Source organism: Alternaria viburni, assembly GCF_023758015.1.
Source record: "Alternaria viburni strain BMP 2772 chromosome Unknown scaffold_10, whole genome shotgun sequence".
NCBI lineage: Eukaryota > Fungi > Ascomycota > Dothideomycetes > Pleosporales > Pleosporaceae > Alternaria > Alternaria viburni.
In genome coordinates this window covers 511019-529583 of record NW_026055779.1, presented here as the reverse complement: position 1 = coordinate 529583, position 18565 = coordinate 511019, and the positions used below count along the sequence as shown (strand labels likewise).

Sequence of the window (18565 nt, the reverse complement as noted above, 5' to 3'; positions counted from 1 at the left end):
AACGTCATGATATGGGTCTGTGTGGATGGATTTTCTTTGCGCAAACAGTATGATACCTCACGAGCAGCTTTACGATACCAAGCTGGCTCTCAATGTTCGGGTTTTCGGCGTCTCGATAATTCATGGTAGATGTGGATAGGATTACGGGTTCGAAGCATCTAGTCCGTACTGGATAGCTTTGCTGGGGAGAGATGAGCAGATAAGATCTTAGGCATGTAGTCGATACTCCTAATAGATCTTACAATATTCATGACTGGCTCTTGATGTTATGACTCCCAATCTGTCTGCTTGGGTGCTGGTGTCCCTAAGGTATCACACGCGCATGACAGAACGAAAATGAAGAAATGTCGAGATTGGTATCGTCATTCAATAATACTGCGTCGATGTCGTAAACTCGAGTCTTGACCAGCAAGGTATCTGCTTATATGCCCGTGATAGCCCAATTATACGCCATCCCACGTTCCAAGCTATCCACAGACGCCTATTTCTTGTAGTTCTTGTGCGCATCGATAACCTTTTGGACCTCGCCTTCCGACCCAAGGAAGATACCCGATCGGTCGTGGATGTGCTCGGGAACGACTTCGAGCATACGGTCCATCTTGCTGTTTACCGCCAGACCGCCAGCTACAAACACAGAAGTTAGCAAGAGTACATTGTGACAAGAAGAGAGGACGTGAGCTTACCATTCTCAAAAACCATAGCCATAGGCGCACACTCATAAAGAATCCTCAACTTGCCCTTTGGCGTCTTCTTATCCGCGGGGTACGCAAAGATACCACCATAAAGCAGCGTGCGATACGCATCCGCCACCATGGAACCAATGTACCTCGCACTGTACGGCTTCTGTCCCTCAGCCGGGTTCTTAAGGCTCTCGCACCACTGCTTAACAGGCTCTTCCCAGTACATGCTGTTACCCTCGTTGACGGAGTAAATGCTCCTCGTCTTGGGGACGCGCATATCGGGATGTGTGAGGATGAACTCGCCAAACGCGTTGTCGAGCGTAAAGCCATTGACGTTTCCGCCCTTCATTGTAAGCACCAACTGTGCGGACGCGCCGTACATGGTGAAGCCCGAGGCCACCATCTCGGTGCCGGGTAGAAGCATTTCCTCTTTTGTGCCCTTGGCGCCCTCGGGCAGTTTGTACACGGCGAAGATGGTGCCGACGGCGACTCCGGCGTCGAGGTTGGAGGATCCGTCGATGGGGTCGCAGGCTACGGCGTAGCGCGCGTTGGGGTGCTCGTTGAAGACGATGGCTTCTTCTTGCTCTTCGGAGATGAGGAGGCGCACGCGGCCGGAGGAGCGCATGGCGCTGATGAAGAGCTCATCGCCGATTACGTCGAGTTTCTTTTGGTCGTCGCCGGTTGTGTTGGATGTGCCTTGGAGGCCGGTGAGCTGGGGGTGTTAGTTGCGCTCTGGTGTGGTCTGTGATGGTTTGCATACGTTGATCAGTGTTGCTCTCCGGATGTAGTAGGCAATGCTCTTGAAGGCGAATTGCAGTGCGTGGCATAGTAGTCTGGTAGAATGATCAGGTTTCTGTTCCAAGTGGCTTGAGTTTGGCACTTACGTGAAGTCTCCTGTTGCCTCCGCGTACTTGGTCTGCTCTTCAGTGAGGAATCGCGTAAGGGTGATGATATCGGTGTTGATCTTCTCCTGCCCGGCTGGGCCTCCTTCGTTACCGTTGGAAGCCATGGTGTAAACTTTTGGTAGAGTTCAATTCACAACGTGTAAAAGTGGAAAGACGAGCGAAGCGACAAAGCAAATTGGTATCAGCGGTGGAAGGGAAGATGGGAAAGCAGTATGGGGAATGGGGAAATTTGGAGAGAGGGATGGTGAAAAAGCTATCAAGCTCAAAGTTCAGCGAAAAGCGGAGCTGGCTATCGTTATGAAGTCAGGGTGGGTAGAGTCGGGCAGGCGGACCACACTTCTGTGGCATTTGTTTGGCAGGCCGCTGGGAAGCTATAGCCCTCGGCAACTGGCCGGACGTCACTGGCAGCTCACGATGCTCCAGCCGGGGCGGCGGTCAGCGCGTGTCACTGCGCCAGTTTCTCCGGAGCAAGCCCGAATTTCGTGGAAAAATTCCCGAGCGAAGATGCTCGACATGGTTCTGGCCCGCGAGCTGAGGACGGCATCCAGAGTGTTGCGGGAATTGACGCGCTTTGTTGCGGGAGCGCGTGGGTGGCAGGCTATGATGCAGGTGCGGAGACGGAAAAGTGGAGGGGCACGAGGGGTTGGCGGGGCGCGATTGAGGCGCTGACGTTTGCCCGACTTCTTCCGGACCGCGGACGGGGAGACATCACCATCACGCTCGTGCTATATACTCCCGTGCTTCTGAAGACTATTCGTGGTTTAATTGCGCTATGCTGCGTTTTCCTCTTTGGGTTTCCGCGTCTGGAGAGAAACCGCGACTTTTTCAGTCAACAATTTACTCGTGTTCGGCGCAAGCAGCGACAACAATATGCCCAGTCCAGTAAAAGCTAAAGACACCAGATAAACCGTCTTGAATGCTTGTGACAGGCCCGAATGATATGCCGATACCGCAACTGCTCTAATCTCAGGGGTTAGTCCTTTTACCGCGGACCATGCCGCAGGCGTTCCCAACGACAAGGCTGAGAGGATCGAAGCAGTGCTATCTTTAGGCAAGCCAGCGCCCAATACGGCGGGTACAACTGCAGCAGGCACCGTTGTCGAACGCCTATTCGCCAGGACGACGTTGTAGACTGCTTGACATGTACCCGCGACAGCGGTGCGTACTGATGCAGCAGCACCGCCAGCAGCGCCAATCTCTCGTTGATCGGTTATCGTGAGAATGGCGTTCCCGAGAGCGATGTCCGCCACGTATCCCATCATCATGGCGGAAAAGAAGATTAACGCAGACGATTGGGCTTGGTTGCTTGGGTTTGCTGTTGACACGGCTGTTGTCTCCGTTAGTACATGATATAGTGTAGATGCAGCGATAAAGTCAGACTTACACGCAAGGAGCCCTCCACCTATAGCCATGGCCACGGTGATCTGCCAGTTTTGATAACCGATCGGTCCAGCCAGGCATCCTCCCACGAAACCGCCAATCAGGATGCCAAGATTGGCTAACGAGGAAAGAAAAGCGGCATGCATAAGGTCGCCGTTGGCGTAGAAGTTCTGTGTGATCTGGGGCCAGATGACTGCGGGCTATTAGCTGCTATCCTAGCATGATTGATGAGGGTATACTTACTCGCGCCAGCGTAGTACACTCCAGCCCCAATACCCGTGAGTATTGCCGATACGACCCACGGGCGATGACGAAAGAGACTCATAGGAACCAAAGGCTCCTTAAGATCCATGAAGAGTTCCCAGCATACAAAAGCAACAAGACAGGCGAAGCCGATGAGGATGAAGGACAGCACCTCCGCCGACGTCCAGCTATACTTAGTGCCGCCCCATGAAAGACCAAGCAGGAACATAGTAAGGCCGGCGGCATAAAGCAACGTGCCAACGTAGTCGAACTTCTTAACAAAATCCATCTTCTTCTCCCTCTGACCATGCTTCTGGTGGAAGTTGGGAGGATGGTAAAAGACGCAGTAGCAGATCAAAGACGCTCCGTTGACGGCAGTGAGTAGGAAGTAAACAGCGCGCCAACCGACTCGAGTCGCAACTAGACTCTGTGCAACGACGGGGGCGAAACCCTGCCCAGGTAGATTCCAGACGTTGATTGCGCCAATCATGAGATATCGGTACTTGGATGGGATGAGTTCGCCGATGGTGTAGTAACAGGACAGTTGCGTCGCAGCTGCGAGTGCCTTGATCATGGATCCAACAATCAACATGTTGACGTTGGTAGCGAGAGCACTGATAAGTGTGCCGATCATAGCGAGGAATGCCCCCACGATGAAGAAATAACGACGACCGAAGATATCGCTTAGTCTTCCTATGATGGTCTGGTCGAAGTCAGTGATGAACGAGTGGAAGTCAAGATTTGTCGGTGTACGTACCATACCTACGGACAGTCCAACTGGATGCACAAGTGCGACCCATTGGATATTGGGATCAGGTCCAATGTCCGCATTGATGGTACCCAGAATAGGTGCAGCATATGCAAAGCCTGTATTGCGATCGTTAGGCATTTTCTCATGTGATTTATCAAGTAGCGGACTTACCAGCATTGCCAGCCCAAGCACCAAAGCCCACGGCGCAACATGTACCAAGGAAGAAGGAACTGAGATAGTACCCCTTCGGCAGATTCTCCACATCGCCAGCGAAGCCATCGGCGTCAGTCTGAATCTTGTCTTCGTCCTCCATGTCTTTGAGAGGAATGCTCGAAACATCCTCAATCGTGGAGATGTCGGGCGTTGACTTATCGGTTGCGGCCATTGTGATAGCTGTCGTTGCCCCAGTTGTTGTTGAACCGGACATATGTCGGAAGTGGATACAGCATTGATAGCAATACTTATGGTGTGGGATAAGACTTGATTCATACGCGAATCACACAGTCCCGTCCTTCCCGACTTTGTGGCTGCGAATGTCGCGATCTGTGTTGAGAATTACGGGAGTGGATACATTTCTCCGAAGCCACCGTTTTCAGCTCAGCACACGCCATGAGATTCGTAGAGTCTGATGGTTTGAGAACACGACTCTGCTACGTGACTGTGATCAGAGTACATAGACAAGCATTGCGGGGTATCGCCGCGCGAATGGCGTAGTTCGGTGTTGAGTCTCGCCGTTCATGATGCGATATGCAATGTCAGTGTGGTAGCGTACGAAAGCGGGCGCTAATGCAAGGTCATGCTAGCGGCACCATGTCGTTTGCGGTCATAGCGATTTCGCGGGAGCCGATATGCGACCGTATACTTTCGATTGGATGAGACGAATGCGGATATCGTTGTTCAAACGATGTCGGTCGTGCCGTAACTCCGCGTAATCGGCTTGCATGACACTGCATTGCAGAGTCTATGTCGATCCGAGCGTGCACCGTTGAAGTGGAGATGTATCTGGGCAGTCAAGTCTATCCTGAGTTCAAGCCAGCTCAGAGCCGCTTCGAAATTGATCACGACCTTACGTTGTCTTCGAAGTCGTACACCTCCAAATTTCACACAATATGGTAAATCGTCAGCGAAGCCCCGTCAAACCAGGATGGGATGCACAGACGGCTGTTCAAGAAGTCGACGAAGCGACACCCTTGTTTCCTGAACTGACATCATCATACGAGGTGAGCTTCTCTCATCCCAAAATTACCTTTTTTGTTAGCTAAGTTTTTGTAGGCAGTCAATGGCGCTTCGCAGGATCCTGAGCGAGGAGATGGGTCCGCGAAAGACCACTCAACGCCGAAACGATCGCTGGTGACAACCATTTCTATCTTGTTGATCGGTGGGTGCCTTTAATCTGTCGACACAGCCCTCCGCTGATCGTAGCAGGTGTCTTCATCTCCCAAGCGGACACATCGCTAGTGTTAGCCACGTATGGCAAGATCTCGTCCGAATTTCATGACCTCGAGAGCGGCTCTTGGCTCCTGTCAAGCTACATGCTGGCCATGTGTATATCGCAACCACTCTTCGGAAAGCTGAGCGACATCTTTGGGCGAAAGTCGTGTTTGCAGGTGGCCTATGTCCTCTTCGCGATCGGAACGCTCGGTTCGGGACTGGGCCGGTCAATGGCTCAGATCATCGCTGCTCGTACAATTCAGGGTGCTGGGGGCGCTGGAATGGTATGCATGGTGTCGATCTTGTTGACTGATCTGCTGCCCTTCCACGAAGTCGCGCTATACCGAAGCTATGTCAATGTGGTGCAGACAGTAGGAAGAAGCTGTGGCGGCGTGATTGGTGGGTTTCTTGCTTCCACGATTGGCTGGCGCTGGTAAGTCCTTAGATGGCAGTTCCTTCGTTACGCATACAAGTTACTGATGGATGCCGCAGGGCTTTCTTGGCACAAGTTCCTCCAGTCATTCTTTCGATTGTCTTAGTCCAATGGAAGTTGAACGTTCCGCAGAAGACTTTTAAACCTGGGCACTGCGAATCCGCTCGCGACAAGTTACGACGTATCGACTTCATCGGAGCGGTTTGCATGAGTATAACGATCTTCACTGCGCTGTTCGTCCTGGACACTGGCGGCCAGAAATACGATTGGAACCACCCCGTCATCGTCACATCCGCTTGCGTTGCTGTTATCGGCGCTGGAACGTTTGTCGTATACGAACGGTACTTCGCGAAAGAGCCAATCTTTCCTGTCCAACTACTCACCCGCTACGTTGTTGGCACGTCTTATGGAATCCTTCTCCTGCAGAACTTTTCTCAGACCGCAGTAAGACCCAGCAATTGTAGCTGAAAGATGGAAGGCTAACTTAGTGGCAAGCTGATGTTCATCATCCCAATCTACTTCCAAGTCACCAATAATGCATCGACTGGCGAAGCCGGCGCCTACCTCATACCCTCTGTGGTTGGAAATACGGTCGGTGGCCTCCTGACAGGGGCATGGATCAAGCGGTACAGTCTTTCGTTCACGTATGTAAGATGACGAGCTAACACAAATCAGGACTGGAAGTTACAAAGCTCCTACCATACTAGCGAGTGCCAGCTCGGCACTGTCTTTCACTCTCTTGCTCCTATTCTGGCATGGGCATACCACAGTCTGGGGATCGCTCCTGATATTCCTCGCCGGCTTTGCAACAGGCATGGCGCATTCGGCCGTCTTCGTTGGATTGACATCCGCAGTGGCGGAGGACGAGGTGGCTATTGCTGGCTCTGGATTGTACCTGAGTGGTAACGTGGGGGGCGTTACAGGCGTCAGCGGGGCTGCTGCAGCCTTTCAAATCGTCTTGCAGATAGGCCTGAAACATGCCCTTGAGGGAAGAAATGACGCATCGGAGATAGTCGAGAAGGCAACATCAGATATCGCCTACATTCAGCATGTGGGTGATGGTCTTCGCGAGCTGCTGATGCCGGCATATATACACGCCACGCAGCATGTGTTCGGTAAGTAAAGAAAGTTCGAGGCCTGACTTTTCTAACTTGTGGCAGTGCTTGGGCTAGTCGCCTCCGTCATCGCATTTTCCATCGCACTTATCACGAAGGAGAGAAACCTATTGAGAGCAAACGCGGCCGAGTAGACAACGTATCTTGCCCCCCTTTCTTTACGCGTGAGAGTCAATAACTTGGATGGCGCAAGGTGTATGACGTCACCCATGGGCAGCCTGTGGTGGAATGGTGTAGCCGGGACATATAGCCCGAATTGCTACAAACGATCAACAAACACCGTATAGTACAATGAAGTCTTGCATCAGCTGCGGCGCTGACCAAGTCATTCGACGCATGCGTGATCAAGGCGTAGTCGGAATGCAGTCCAAGTATGGGAATGTTTCCACCATGTCGGGCCCGACTTTCCAGTGCTTTAGCTGCCGGACGTGACTTTCGAAGTCCGGATTGAGCTGCAGCTCACTGTTCGATGCGACAATAAGGATACTAGATATGTCGTGAGGCCAATGGATTGACAGCGAATTGCCCGTGATCTCCCGTAGCTTGGAGAACTCCCGCCCCTCAGACAAGTCCATATACTGGAGTATGCGCTTCCGTGCTTCAGGCCTTCAACTATATCGTCAGTAGTGGTACTCAACCTTTGACCGTAAGCTTACCAAACTATCGTATCAACCCAAATCGGATGGGGTATTGTTAGCTGGGCTTCTACAGGCCTCAAGAAGTCTGGCATGGCTTCATAATTGCGCTTTGTGGGGGACATGAGCCAGCGTAGCAACAGGCTCATATAATACAAACACGCAACCCTTTCGGCTGAGCCCTTGACTGCCATACTTATCTTACCATGCTGACCTAGAGCATCCGAAATCGGATTCTGCGAATTGCGGGTAGCAGGGTTGAGCAACGACCGAACGCTAGGGAAAGACTTTTCTGGAAGCTGCCCTAAATATTGCACGTGCTGACGGCTGGTAACGATGATCCCGAGCAATACAGAATCGAGCCGACAGGTGGCGGATGCATGAAGCGGCAGTCGCTCCCACGGCGGAGGCTGTGAAGATGTGCCAGCCACGTCTAACAACGGGAGCTCTGGTGCGAAAGGCCAATCCCCTGGGATGCCGACACCGTCCTGGGCTGCATTCGCGCCAAATAGTGACAATGAGTATGTATTGTTCGCGTCTGGTTCCAGGTCTAAGGATTTAGCTGATATCCGATCAGTTCACGATAGCGAGACTTACTCGAAGTGCCATCCCACATATTGAAAAGAGACTCGTCCGCACTGATAGGCAGCTCTAGGCTCAGCCCAGTATCTGCATCTCTCAAAAGCACACCCTCAGTCGACGTTGCGCCGTAAGCTGAAGCATCGATAGTCGCTGAGCCATCGCTCCGGCCAGCAGATAGTGAATGCGATGCGAAGTTCAACGTTGCACTGGCCCCAATATTATTCGAAGGAGATATTGAGGTTTGCGACATGTCGAGCCCGGCCTCGGCGAAGGATGGGTCTGGGACTGCTCCAGTCGATGGTGAGGATGCATCTCTATCGAATGGTGAGACTGTGTGGTGATCGACCATCTGAAGGGACACTCGCGCCGAATTGATGATCTCTCGAAGGCATGTTTCATTGTTCTGCAGCTGTTTGACGAGGCCTTCCGAGCGCGTAAGGCGCCGCTTCAGATCAGCGACCTCTTCTTCTAGCTCTGCTATACGCGACTTCTTCCGCGCTCTCGCAGCTCTTTGGTTAAGTCTGTCGAATGTCCTCTTTCGGTACAATTGTTCGGTACTCATATTTGCCACTGTCCTGTCCATGGCTGCGTGTCTCGTCGGTGACGAACTTTCCACATGGAGAAGCCATGAGAGGAGCGCGCCGGCATTCTCGGCGACTTACTAGGAATCGCCGCGAGAGGATTGGCGTTTGCGGCTTGCTGCGTCGTAGCCGGGCACGCAATGCGGAGACGATAGCACGAGGGAGACATTTCCCGCGATGGCTGGTGCCAGGTGTGGGGTGAGGCTCGTGCTCGAGGTTTAGCGTCGCACTACGTGACAATGCATCGACCCATGAACTCCACCCGCTTCCTGCACTCACGCGTCACGGCGCCGGCCTCGTCTTCAAGTCCAGTAACGACGCGTGAACATCGACCATGAACATGGCTCTGTTCGAACGCGGGGAGAGCGCGTTCAACCGCATAATGCCTTATAAGGGCACAATTCACCCAGTCCAGTCGTCAGCTTCGACAACGGCCTGTCACCATGAAGTTCCTCAAGCTGTTCCATTATGCAGTGCTTCCTTCGGCACTGCACTGTGCAGCAGCGAAGCAGCCGAACATTCTCTTCATCTTGACAGACGATCAAGATTGGCATATGAAGTCACTGGTTCGTACATCTCGCGCTGCATCAAATGACATTGACTCACCAAGAACAGGAGCACATGCCTTTCTTGCAAAAGTATCTACTCCATGAAGGTACATTGTATGCGAACCATTTCTGTACGGTTGCGCTATGTTGCCCGTCCCGCGTAAACCTCTGGACCGGAAGAGCTGCCCACAACACGAATGTGACTGACGTCTTTGCACCCTACGGTTAGCAGACATCTCCGCGTATACTGTCAGCCTCATTAACGCGTCTCAGGTGGCTACCCAAAGGTCGTCCGCGAAGGTATCAACGATGACTACCTCCCAGTGTGGATGCAGAACGCTGGCTACAACACCTACTATTCTGGCAAGCTCTGGAACCACCACTCTGTTGACAACTACAATGCACCCTACGCCGGCGGGTACAACGGTTCCGACTTCATCCTCGACCCCTATACGTACGAATACTACAACGCGCACATGAGTCGCAACGGTGGGCCACCCATAAGCTACAAAGGTCAATACTCGCCTGATGTGACTGCAGAGAAGGCGTATGACTTTCTCGAGGAAGCAACGCAACACCTTGAGCCTTGGTTCCTTACCATTGCACCTATCGCGCCTCATAGCAACGTGAAGCTCGTGCCCGCCGAGGAGTATAGCGCGGATCTGCCTCAATATGCAGAGAGACATGCCCATCTCTTCACCGAGTACAAGATCCCACGCGATGCCAACTTCAATCCCGAGAAGCAGGGTGGCACAGGATGGGTCAAGAGACTTCCACTTCTTAACGACACAGTCATTGACTACAATGATGAGTTCCAACGCTCCCGCCTTCGTGCCCTTCAGTCAGTAGACGAGATGGTGGAGCAACTTGTGAAGACTCTCGAGCACAAGGGCCTTCTTGAAGACACATACATCATCTACACCACTGACAACGGGTACCACCTAAGTCAGCATCGCCTTCATGCCGGCAAGGAGTGTGGCTACGAGACTGACATCCACATTCCTCTCATCGTGCGTGGACCTGGTGTAATGAAGGGCCACACCACCGATATTGTCAGCTCGCACACCGATCTCGCTCCTACCATCATGAAGCTCGCCGGTCAGAGTCTGCGCGAAGACTTCGATGGCTCCGTCATGCCTCTGTCAAAAGAAGACACCCTTCTTGCCGAATCTGCAGAACGTCAAGAACACATCAACATCGAGTACTGGGGCCGAGCCATCCCCGAAGGCATATGGGGCCACTACGACAACCCGGTGAAAGAGAATCATCCGCCCGACCAGAACTGGGGTGGCTACCTCCACTCTGTACGCAACAACACGTACAAGGGCCTCCGCCTCATCGGTGAGGACTACAACATCTACTACTCCGTTTTCTGCACGGGCGACAAGGAGTACTACGACATGCGCTTCGACCCAGGTCAGCTGGAAAACTACTTCGACGGCGAAGACGCGGACCTCATAGCGAAACGTGACACCTACCGTATCGCAGGTCGCTCGTTCACCGCCATCATCGACCGCATCGACGCGTTGATGATGGTCCTCAAATCATGCAAGGGCGAAGCGTGCAGAGATCCCTGGGGCGTGCTACACGGTAGTGACAACAGGGTCAAATCACTCAAACAAGCACTATCGCATCGCTATGATGCTTTCTACGCAGCGCAACCCAAGGTCCAATTTGAGGACTGTGCTTTGGGCTATATCCGTGAGGTGGAGGGCCCGCAGCATGCGAATGTGTGGGATCATTGGGAAGACGGAGAGAGGTCTGAGCTGAAGGCGCGCAGGAAGCCGAGTTTTGTGTATCAGGGGAATCCGCATTTGCTCACCTGATGTTGATAATGAAGTTGTCTTCGGGTATAGTCTAGAGTTCGTCAGTAGGTCTTTAATTAAGCAACCGTTGATGCGAAACGCAATGTATGCCTCAAAACCCGATCATGTTGTGAGATATACATCCCAAGCCCCAAGTAGGAGGACTAAGTTTACCTACTACGGCGACTTGTTCCACGCCAGGCCGAGTTTCGAAGTAGGGGGTTACCGGCTACGACCCTTTCTTCAAGCTACCCAGAGAAGACCACAGAAAGGCATGTAAAAGGCAGGATAATGTATGAAGTAAAGAATTTTTGTTCAGACTGTCATTGAAGTACATCTAGCTTCCACGACAGCACACGAGACTACACGCTGTAAACATACATATCATGGGAATAAAGTAATGCAATCAATGACCAACTACCCCTTTCCACGCCTCATCCAGCGTTTACTCGCCCTTCAAGTGGTCCTGCTTTACGGTGAAAGCCATATCTAATAGGGCCTTCTCTTCGTTCTTGTGTGACACCTTAAGTCCAGTGGCCACCGACGCACTAGGGTTGCGGCCAGCGTACATCACGTGACGCCTGTTGTGGTGCTCGGTTTGGTTGAGCAGAGTCTCGATTCTGGGCTGGGTGAATGACCAGGCACCGGCGTTCAGGGGCTCTTCCTGGCACCAGATGATGTTCTGGGCGTTGGGGTACGAGTCCAGGTTGTCCTTCAGTTGTTGCCAGGGGAAGGGGTTGAGCTGCTCGATACGAGTGATGGCAACGTCCTTCTCACCGCGGGCCTCACGCTCCTTAACAAGCGCAGCGTATACCTGACCTGTGCAGAGGATGACACGGTTGATGCCCTCATGCGACTCAATCTCGCCGCTAGCGTGCGCGGGGTCTTCGATGATCCATTGGAAGTGAGAGTCGCCAGTGAACTCCTCAATGTTGGAGCGAGCGAGTGGGTGACGGAGTAGCGACTTGGAGAAGAAGAGGATGAGAGGCTTGCGGAACTGACGGTTCATCTGGCGACGGAGGAGATGGAAGAGGTTAGACGGCTTCGTTGTGTAGGCAATCTGGATGTTGCAGTCCTGATGCTGACGGTCGAGCTTGTCGGGCGAGGGAAAGATACGGGGATCCTCATTGCAGAGCTGTAGGTAGCGTTCCATACGTCCAGAAGAGTGCTCGGGACCTTGACCGTCGTAACCGTGGGGCAAGCTCATGACGAGGCCGGAACGTTGAAGCCACTTGACTTCACCAGAGGCAATGAACTGATCGATGATGACCTGGGCAGTGTTGGCGAAGTCACCGAACTGAGCCTCCCACATGACGAGGGCGTTGGGTGATGATAGCGAGTATCCGTATTCGAAGCCAAGCCTACAGGTGATTAGTTACGGCAAAATACATCAAAACAGCATGAACTTACACTCCGTATTCGCTGAGCGAAGAGTTGGAGATGGTGAATGTTGCTTGGTCCTCGGCAAGGTTCTGGAGAGGTGTGTATGTCTTCTCAGTTTCCTGGTCGTGGAGCACGGCATGGCGCTGAGAGAAGGTTCCACGCTCGACATCCTGTCCGGAGACACGGACGTGGTGGCCTTCCATGCACAGACTTCCGAATGCCAAGGCTTCCGCGGTAGCCATGTCGATGTTCTTGCCGTCCATGACAGTCTTGGTGCGGCCAGCCAAGATACGCTTCAAGTTCTTGTGTACATTGAAGTCCTCCGGCGCGCCGCCGATCTTCTCAGCAATGTGCTTCAGTTGAGTCTCCTCGATGGCGGTTGGCAGATGGGGCAGGACCTCTTCCGCAAGCTCCTTGGGCGACTTGAAGCCGTTCCAGGCCGAAGTAAGCCATTCCTTGGAGTTTGGTACGTAGTCCTTGCTGCGGTTGAAGCTCTCATCTAGCATACCCCAGACCCAAGCCTTGTGCTCGTCAATGTCCTCCTTGGTGAAGGTCTTCTCGTCGAGCAGCTTCTTGGTGTAGATGTCCAGTGTTTGGGGTTGTTCTGAGATCTTCTTGTACATGAGAGGCTGGGTGAAGAAGGGCTGGTCAGTCTCGTTGTGACCCTGCTTTCGGTAGCAAACCATGTCGATAACCACATCCTTCTTGAACTCGGCGCGGAAGTCAGCTGCCAGCTGGCAGACGAAGTTGAGGGCCTCGACATCGTCACCGTTAACGTGGAAAACGGGCGCATCAATTGCCTTGGCGATATCAGAGCAGTAAGGAGTCGAACGGGAGAACCTAGGATCCGTAGTGAAACCAATCTGGTTGTTCACGATGATGTGAATAGTACCGCCAGTGTGGTAGCTGGGGAGCTGGTGGAAGCCCATAGTCTCGTATACTATACCCTGACCGGCGAAAGCGGCGTCACCGTGCAAGAGCAGACCCATGGCGCTGGAACCTTCCTTCTCGTCATTGTTGTAGTGCAGAATGGCGCGGGTCTTTCCTAGTACGACGGGGTCTTCGGCCTCGAGATGGGACGGGTTGGCGACAAGAGACAGCTGTACGCGCTTTCCGGATGGGGTGGGGCGCTCGAAGTTCATGCCCAAGTGGTATTTGACGTCACCAGAGCCCTCTTCGTTGGCCTCGGCAGTACCGGCAAATTCACTGAAGATGGACTCGTTGGGCTTTCGGACGACATTGGAGAGCACGTTGAGACGACCACGATGCGGCATGCCGATAACGATGTCCTTGACGCCAAAGTCGACACTGCGGTCGATGAGGGCCTTCATTCCGGGAATCAGACTCTCACCACCCTCAAGACCGAATCGCTTGTCGTTGGGGTATTTGGTGGCCAGGAAAGCTTCGAAGTTGGTACCCCAGATCAGGCGGTCCAGAATGCGGCGCTTCTCGTCGACGGAGTACTTGAAGGGTGTGGGAACCTCGATGCGCTCACGGAGCCAGTCGCACTGCTCCCTATCCGGGATGTGGATGTATTCAACTCCGTAAGAGCCGCAGTAGAGGCGTTCGCAGGCGTCGATGATCTCCTTCAACTTCATCTTCTTGCGGGACTCGGTCTTGAAGCGCGGGAGGATACCAGGACCCAATTCAATCTCTTGTTCCAGGTCCTTCTCGGTGAAGTTGTAATGTGACAGTTCGAGTTCGCGCGGCTTGCTGTATCCGAACTGCTCAGCTTCGGAGCGGATGCCCAGCGGGTCGATCTTGGCCTTGTGGTGACCGCGGGCCTGGTAGGCTCGGACGAGCAGTTGCACCTTGAGATGGTTCATGACGTCGGTACCTTCGGCGGAGGCCATGCCCATGCCAGGCCTGTTCGCGGCGCCGCCCTGGGGCGAGCTCATGATGTTTGGCGGCGGTTGGAAGGCTTGCGACACGGGCATGTCGCCGGACTCCATGTTGTGGAAGTAGACCTGCCATGAGTAGTGGACGCTGGCGGGGTCCTGCTTCCACTGCATGTACATGGCATCGATGTAGTTGGCCGTGTTGCCCTGGAGGAACGAGTCGTTGGGGTCCTATGCCGTCATTGTTAGCTATGGGTCGAAGAGTTTGAGGGTCTGGCTGGGAGGCACGCACAACGCCCTTGTTGGTGTCTTCCGACGACACGGCATACTGGCGGCGCTGCGTCACGGCGAGCGGGCGGCGACATGTCGAGAGAGCGGTTCGAGAGGGCTGTGCGAGGCTCGAGAAGGATGCTCTCGCCGGGGCGCACTGGAGCTGGCGGGAGCAGCACTGGCGCAGGGTGTTGCGCAACATGACGGGGATTAGATTAACAAAGCGGAGGTAGGGATGGGTGACATCCAAACGGACGACGATGAAGAGAAGAAAAGCCTCAGCTGTAGCAATGTGCAGTCGAAGTTAAGCGTCGCACGCAGTAGAAGTTGATGCAGCCAGGACAGGCCCCGTGTTCCGGCCTAGCGCGTATCATGGATCGCGGGATTTCTGACCGGTCACCACCCACCACATTCAAGGGAGCGACCGAACACCGTGAAGTCTATATTGACACCGCATCTTCTCGGCTGCTTGTTGTTCTCCAAATATAGTCTGCAGACCTGTGCAGGCTTGCAGTGGTACTCTTTGCTGGTCCCGGCGGCGCTGCGATATGACGAAGTGGTCGCTCATCCAGTGTTCTCGCACCACCAGCCAATAGCAGGGCAGGCCTTATGTAACTCGCATGCAGCCTCTGACGGCTTCTGACGCTGCATGGCACGGATATGTATCCGTTGCGCCTGATGTGTTACTTCTCTTGGCTGATGCGAGCCATGCGCCATGTTTGCAGACACGCGTTCTGAAGTGGGCGAGGAGATGAAGAGGCCACATAGCCAAACCCATCAAACAAAAGATGCATTCCAGCTGAACGTCGAATTGGGTTTTGGAGTAGGGTACAGCCTTGCCTGAGCCTCAGCGGCTGCCATGCCGTTCGCTAATGCGTAGTCACGTGCGACGCGTGAATCTGGGGAAGCCCAGACAAGCTAGCACCGCGTCAGCCTCAAGCCAGGCACGCCTCACTGATCGCCGCGACCTTACCCCCCGCCATCATGGCCGACGCCGCTGCCCAGTACAAGAAGGATAACGGCAGGGTCGCCGTGTCTGCGGATGGCAAGACGGTGTCCTGGAAGTCGACCAGTGGCGCGGCCAATGCGCCTGCTCCGTGGTCCATAGCCATAGCAGATATAGGCAGTACGTCGAGGCCTCACGAGAAAGACGCTATACACCACTGACACTCTCTAGACCTCCAACAGACGCCCGCGACCGCTGCCAAGGCCTCCATAAAAATCGTCGTACCCGAGCCAGCGCCCCTAGCTGGCAACCACACCCTTACATTCACCTCCGCTACCGCTCGCGACGACCAGCAGAACATAACCAGTCTATTGCGCAAATGGATCGAGGCCTCCAAACAGCAGAGCGCTCCGTCTCCGGCTCCTGCTGCTGGTAGCAAGGATGGTGGGGACAGCAGCGCCTCAGCTGCCATCGCTATGGCGCAGACTGTGACTGCTGGTGGCAAAGACAACGAGGAAAACTACGATGACGCGAAGCTGCTTGCGGATACAACGCTTCAGATGTCGCTTCTCAATTCAAATCCAGCCCTTCGTCAACGCTTCGACCGAGCGCTTGCGGAGAAGCCTGATTCCGTCGGTGTCTTGCAGTTTTCTATGCAGTTTTGGTCTACACGCGTGCACATGTTGAGATCTCACGCAACGGAAAAGTCGCAGGCTACAGGAACTTACAACGTGCTGTCCGTCATCAAATCAAAGTCTGTCAACGGCACCCTCATGCTAAGCTTGACTAAAGAGCAGATTGAGCTCTTGTTCAGGCAGCATCCAATCGTCCAGAGGGCTTACAATGAGAACGTGCCCCAGTTGAGCGAGGGTGACTTCTGGGAGAGGTTTTTCCACAGTCGCTTGATGAAGAAGCTCAAGGGTGAGCGCATCCAAGAAAAGGACGTGCTTGATCCTAAGCTCGACAAGTATCTGTCTTACGATGAGACAACAGACAACCAGGATCTGCTTGCAGCTTCCATCCCTAACTTCATCAACATCGAGGCAAATGAACAGAACCATAGCCAGAAACAAGGTAACCGGCCCGACTGGACCATGAACCCGACCAATTATGAGAAGGCGCCCATCCTCCGAGTTTTGAATCGCATGAGCGAGAAGATGATGAAAGAAGTGCCACCTTCGGATGGAGGTCGGCATGGACCCGTCGGAGTCGATGAAGAGACATACAAAGAGCTGCAGTTGCGGGATCTACAGCGTGCAGATGACGACAACAGGGTCGTTCTCCGCGTACAGGATCAAAGCCGGTTCTTCTCCGCTGGCCAGAGCGTGCACACCTCAACCAGTGCTGCGACCTACACCAAGCGTACTCCTGCACAGGCCCTCTCGACGTTACAGCAGGATCTTCGCAAGTTCGGCGGCGACGGCCAGCTTTCGCGCGTTGATCTCCATTCTACGATCGATATCGATGATGAGAGTAGTAGTGACGAGGAGGAGTCGGTCCCCAAGAAGACCAAAGTTGGCAGTAAATCCTCGCGAAGTGCAGCATCCTCGCAGATCATTGCGGCTGTGAGGAAACGCCATCTACACAACGATGACTACACGTCATCCAAAGCCATTCCCACCAGCGAGCGAGCAAGGGAGCTTCACGTATCGGAAGGGGTTCTAGAGAATCTCACCATGACCCATAACACGACGGTCGAGTTCTTGCACTACTTCTGGGCCGTGTTCTACTCAGGAGACCCCGACCGCGCGGGCGAGATTGCGCGTCTCATCGAGACGCTTGACAAATCGCTCGACCGTATCAAGGCGGTAGCCGATATGGCAGAAGCAGAGCGCGAAGCAAGAATCGAGCATGCACGGAAAGAGAATGAGTTCGCCAACCAGCGAGAGAGGAAGAAGAGGAAGTTCGACCCCGGAGCTATCAGAGGAGGCGCGAAGGCCGTCAACCAAGTCGTGGACCCTTTGATTCGAGCAATCGACGCTGCGCGGAGTCAATACAAAAAAGCTCTCCAGGAACAAGTTGCACGCAGCACAGCGGCCGCGACTGCTTGATCGCATGTTCGTGCTGTACTTTTAAAAAGCTGAAGATCCTTCTGATTTGCATAGCGAAGGCGTTTGGGAAACAGGGCTTGTGCCGATCGGACGACCGCTAGGTATTTTCGTGAAACAATTGCAGGCCATGCTTTGAAATACACAGATTCTTTCCGGAGATACATGATAATTGTAGTCAGTGAGGCAATTGATGTTGGGAATGCCCATGTCTATCCAACAGCCATCTACGTCGGTTATTGCGCAAATCCGCAATGATCTACACGCGCTCCACGAAAATGGTCCGCCATGACCGAAAGTGATGCTGAAAGCTACAAACCACATGTGTGATCAATACCTCATCGGGTCGGAAGGTGCATAGACGCCGACAATTTTCGGATCATGTATCTTAACACGAAGTAATATCAGCAGAATCTCTACACCGCTAACTGAAGGCTCGCAATGCTTGATAAGTGCACAGTACCGCCGGTCCATCGCACCTGCCAAAGTGAATGTCTTCTTACCAGCCCGGGCTGCTTCGGCAGGCACTGGACCCCTGACCTCGGAGAGGCCCCACTTATTGAGTAACTCGACGAGGCACATTTCTTTCACAACCTCATCCTCACTTCGTTTCTTTGCGGTATGATACGGCGCAGCTTGGATGCAGCAACTGAGGGCATGAATATTGGGGTAACATGAAGACATGTCGCGCATGCAGAAGAGCACGCAAAGCAAGAGAGGACGTCATCAATTCCTGAAACGCAGGAACAACTGCGGCCAACAACAACCGAAATTGGAATGAGCGTTTATTGCGACCAGCAATACCGAAACATCGAAACTCGAAAGGAAAAGTCTTAACCAAGTATTAAAACCAGAAAACGAAGGGCACGGTTGGATGAAACACACTCGAAGAGCAAACAGATCCTCTGAGTAGACCGAAACCGCAACACCTACATCATCCAACATGGACCGAACCTACGCGACACCTACAACATCTACAAAAACAGATGCC

General features: G+C 53.5%; 5 protein-coding genes across 5 annotated transcripts; 3 read left to right on the top strand and 2 right to left on the bottom strand.

Annotated features, from left to right (window-relative positions):
- Positions 1–481: 481 nt before the first annotated feature.
- Positions 482–1689, bottom strand: J4E79_005440 (uncharacterized protein; the record flags this gene model as incomplete). The annotated part of the gene is made up of 4 exons (XM_049354318.1): positions 482–624; positions 684–1392; positions 1441–1513; positions 1565–1689. 4 exons carry the CDS (start codon positions 1687–1689, stop codon positions 482–484), a joined length of 1050 nt encoding a protein of 349 aa, XP_049211183.1.
- Positions 1690–2355: 666 nt separating this feature from the next.
- On the bottom strand, positions 2356–4344 carry J4E79_005439 (uncharacterized protein; the record flags this gene model as incomplete). Its single annotated transcript, XM_049354317.1, has 4 exons — positions 2356–2912; positions 2970–3158; positions 3209–4075; positions 4131–4344. The coding sequence occupies 4 exons, from the start codon at positions 4342–4344 to the stop codon at positions 2356–2358; spliced, it is 1827 nt and encodes a 608-aa protein (XP_049211182.1).
- Positions 4345–6030: 1686 nt separating this feature from the next.
- Positions 6031–6946, top strand: J4E79_005438 (uncharacterized protein; the record flags this gene model as incomplete). Its single annotated transcript, XM_049354316.1, has 3 exons — positions 6031–6267; positions 6319–6449; positions 6499–6946. 3 exons carry the CDS (start codon positions 6031–6033, stop codon positions 6944–6946), a joined length of 816 nt encoding a protein of 271 aa, XP_049211181.1.
- A 2233-nt stretch (positions 6947–9179) lies between these two features.
- J4E79_005437 (uncharacterized protein) lies at positions 9180–11110 on the top strand (the record flags this gene model as incomplete). Its single annotated transcript, XM_049354315.1, has 3 exons — positions 9180–9302; positions 9352–9391; positions 9558–11110. 3 exons carry the CDS (start codon positions 9180–9182, stop codon positions 11108–11110), a joined length of 1716 nt encoding a protein of 571 aa, XP_049211180.1.
- A 4454-nt stretch (positions 11111–15564) lies between these two features.
- Positions 15565–17577, top strand: J4E79_005436 (uncharacterized protein; the record flags this gene model as incomplete). Its single annotated transcript, XM_049354314.1, has 2 exons — positions 15565–15706; positions 15758–17577. 2 exons carry the CDS (start codon positions 15565–15567, stop codon positions 17575–17577), a joined length of 1962 nt encoding a protein of 653 aa, XP_049211179.1.
- Between the last annotated feature and the right edge of the window lie 988 nt (positions 17578–18565).